Source organism: Triticum aestivum, chromosome 7D (assembly GCF_018294505.1).
Source record: "Triticum aestivum cultivar Chinese Spring chromosome 7D, IWGSC CS RefSeq v2.1, whole genome shotgun sequence".
Taxonomy (NCBI): Eukaryota; Viridiplantae; Streptophyta; class Magnoliopsida; order Poales; family Poaceae; genus Triticum; species Triticum aestivum.
This window is the reverse complement of record NC_057814.1, coordinates 634898110-634901803: the sequence shown is the minus strand read 5'-3', so window position 1 is coordinate 634901803 and position 3694 is coordinate 634898110. Positions and strand designations below refer to the sequence as shown.

The following is a 3694-nucleotide window of genomic DNA, read 5'->3' as shown; positions in this document are numbered from 1 at the left end:
TATTCTGAGTTCCTTTTGAGCTACCAGATATTGCAAATAATTAATTAAATCATTGGACTGTATATAATAAAGATATGATTTATGTCATCAAACAAAGGTATACTTAGACATGCCAATTGTTTCTTTTTAACAAAGGAGAAACAAACCTGGATCACATGATGCGCACAACCTAAGTGGATGCACCACACGAGCCTCTAGATAAATCGGCATGACAAATCAGTTTTCATCATTAAACATCCATGAGTATCATTTCAATTGTATACTACTAAAATATTTCAAAAATCTATAATTTCTAAGTATTTACTAACACATTCATGAAAATGATGGTAAAAAATGCATGCATTATAGAGCCTGTGATGTCTTTAAGGACTTCAGAAGTAATGGCTAGCCCGTGCAGCAGCTGCACGGGTTGATGACTAGTGTCAATAAGTTAAGTGGTGTAGCACTTTTGTTCTTGGAGACACGAGCATCTTTGAAGATTATGTGTCGGGAGGATTGAGATCCAGTGTCAGTGACCCCCCTCTCCATACCATCCCATCGAGAATCAACAGGCAGATCGACAGTACGTGTTACAGCGTGACATGCATGTCACTGGATCTCTCTCCGTGTCGGCAACTGCTGGGAGCATCTTTGAAGATGTAATGTGCTGAAAATAGAACTCGTGTCAGAATACAGTCTACCTACCAAACACATATATAGTACTTGATTCGCCATCAGACTCAGAGCACTGTGGCCAAGAGGGTCGTCGCTGTAGAGGAGACATCGATCGACGATGGCCGCCGACGGCGAGCACGGGCATCCCACGCTGCACACGCACAACGTGGACGAGGTGAGCCCGACCCTACCGCTGGAAACGCGGTGGCCACCGTCCGCGCACCGCCGGTACCGCGGCTTCTGGGTGCCCAAGCTGTTCCTGCCGGCGTTGGCGGCCTTCAACGACCACTTCGAGCCGGCGCCAGGCGACGTGCTCCTGGTCACCTGCCCCAAGTCCGGCACCACGTGGCTGAAGGCCCTCGCCTTCGCCATCGCGCACCGCGCCGCGCACCCGCCGTCGTCCGCCGACCACCCGCTCCTGGTCCGCAACCCGCACGGCTGCGTCGGGTTCCTGGAAGGCGTCTTCTTCGGCCACTCTGTCGAGGAGGCGCGCGACGTCCTGGCCGCCGCGTGCCCGTCCCCGCCGCGCGTGCTCTCCACCCACTGGGCCTACTCTCAGCTGCCGGAGCGCGTCACGGGCGGCTGCCGGATCGTGTACCTCTGCCGGGACCCCAAGGACGTGCTGGTGTCGTGGTACTGGTTCCTCAAGAAGGTGGTTGCCCACGGCGCCACCGGCGACCACCCCGACCTCGACTTCGCCGAGCTCTACGAGGTGTTCTGCGAGGGCCGCAACGGATACGGCCCCGTGTGGCGGCAGGCGGCCGAGTACTGGGAGGCGAGCAGGGATCGGCCGGACAAGGTGCTCTTCCTCAGGTACGAGGAGATGTTGCGCGACCCGTCGGGCAACGTCCGGAGGCTGGCGCGGTTCATGGGGTGGCCGTTCACGGCGGAGGAGGAGGACGCCGGCGTGGTGGGCGCCATCCTGGAGCTGTGCAGCCTGGAGAAGCTGCGGAACCTGGAGGTGAACAGGAACGGCGCGCCGGCGATTCCCGTCGTCTCCAACGACGCCTTCTTCAGGAAGGGCGTGGTAGGCGACTGGCGCAACCACATGACGCCGGCCATGGCGGCGAGGCTGGATGGCATCGTCGACGACGCCCTGCGAGGCACGGGCTTCTCCTTTACTGACTCTGGCCACGCGGAAGAAGGCGTTGCGCCGTAGCGGTCGACGGCGGAAGAAGTCATACGTGGATTGGATCAAGCACGAGTAATTAATGCCCGTATTGTCCGTAATACTATATGTCAGGTAGCTGAATTTTCATTTTATCGGTCAAGTCAAATTTGTTGTCGTTGATTCAATGTGCTTTATGATAAGTCCATTTCCTGTCAAGGAAAAGACGATTTGACTGACGCTGTTATTTATTCAGTCCATTTCCTGCCTTTCCTTGCTGAGTGCATGATGTAGCCCCCTGCATGCATGTCTCCACTCCTGACTCTCGCACCCACATGGATGGATGAAATGCATGCCAATTTTAGGGTGCTTGCATGCCTCTTTTCCTTGTGCTTGCTTATGTTTTTTGCACGTGTTTGCTTTTGTTTTTTGTTTTCCCTTGTTTAGTTGAGTTTTCTTTGTGTATTTTTGGATGTGAGTGTGTATAAATGTAGGCACACAACACAAGTACTACATGTATATATTATATTAGAGTACACCCGCAAAATTCGCTTCCCCGTCTCATTCCCGGAGAAGCGCCAGGGAAGGCGACGCGTTTTTCGCTGGGAATCCTCCGGCCTCCTCCATTCTGGCGGCCTTGGTGGAATCGCCGGGGGGGGGGGGGGGGGGGTGAGGGGTTGAACCTCTGGCTGGATCCGTGTACTGTTAGTATTAATTATATAGTCTGTTAGAGTTCGTGGCAGTTTATGCCGTCAGCGTGGCTTCATCTCGGTGGGCGGTGATGGCGGCGGTGTTGCCGGTGAATAATCTGGACCAAGATTGACCCCAGCCATGGTGTCTTGTGGTGGCTGGTTACGGATCTGGGTGCCTGCTGCTCAGATCGAAGTTGGCGCGACGGCGACAACGGCCTCAAGAAGAGCTTTTGTGTTCCGGCTCCGCCGCCGTGGCGAGTGCTTCGGCATCGTCATGGAGCCGAGGAGCGTGTATCTGCGTCTGATCTTTCTTCTTTTCGATTGCCGGTGAGGGAGATGAAGGATTCAATCAGGTGGTTCTTTGGCTCCATGCTTCTCCGATGTGCTGGTTCTTCTGGACTGAGGCTGACGACTTCCCGTCCGCGGAGATCCCGTCCGCACTAAACAAGGTTTCGACGGCTCCGTGTGGGAGCGGCTGCGGCGGTGCACCATCAGCCCACATTGGTGCTTGTATTGGGTTGGTTCCCCAGGGACCCTAGTGTATTTTCTGATCTTTGTGGGGTGCTGTGTACTACTGGATATCCTTCTTAATAGATCTGGGGTGTTTTTCGCAGAAAAAAAAGTACACCCACAAAAAATAATATTATATTAGAGTATGGAAATTTCACTACTATATGTTTCTTCTTACATATTATTAAAAAAATGTATTTTTTGTACTAATCGTGTGGAAATTTTTGTTTTAAGTTTTTATTTCACTTTCTTTCTTATTTATGGGTAATATAAATTACACTAGTTCATTCCTTCTTTTAAACTTATCTTTTACGTAACTCTACTATTTATATGTTTGTTCTTGCATATATACAAAAAGTGTAATTGAGGTGTAAATAATGTGCAAATTTTACCATGATTTATTATTTATTATTTTTTCTTCTAAAAGGGTCATACCAATGCCACTACTTCATTCTATCTTAGAATTTTTTTTCTTTGTGTGTGTGAATAAGTATGCACGCAAGTACTATACAACATGTGTGTAAATTATAGTAGAGTGCAAAAGTTCCAATATTATATGTTCCCTTGTTTCATACAACTAAAAGTGCAATTTCAGTGCAAACTTGTGTGCAGTTTTTTCTCTTTTTCTTTCTTCTTAAAGGGTTCGTTATATCCTAGAAATCTTCATTATTTTGATTTTGTTTTAGTTATTTTTTTGTTTTCTTTCTTCTTAAAGGGTTTGTTATTCCCT

General features: G+C 49.6%; 1 protein-coding gene across 1 annotated transcript; it reads left to right on the top strand.

The window, feature by feature from the left end:
- The first annotated feature begins 281 nt into the window (after positions 1 to 281).
- On the top strand, positions 282 to 2109 carry LOC123166418 (cytosolic sulfotransferase 8-like). Its single transcript, XM_044584224.1, has one exon. It carries the CDS (start codon positions 773 to 775, stop codon positions 1811 to 1813), a length of 1041 nt encoding a protein of 346 aa, XP_044440159.1. The 5' UTR covers positions 282 to 772; the 3' UTR covers positions 1814 to 2109.
- Positions 2110 to 3694: the final 1585 nt, after the last annotated feature.

What these genes read in the sequence shown, in the direction of transcription:
- LOC123166418 (XM_044584224.1), top strand. Translation starts at nt 773, where the DNA reads ATGGCCGCCGACGGCGAGCACGGGCATCCCACGCTGCACACGCACAAC.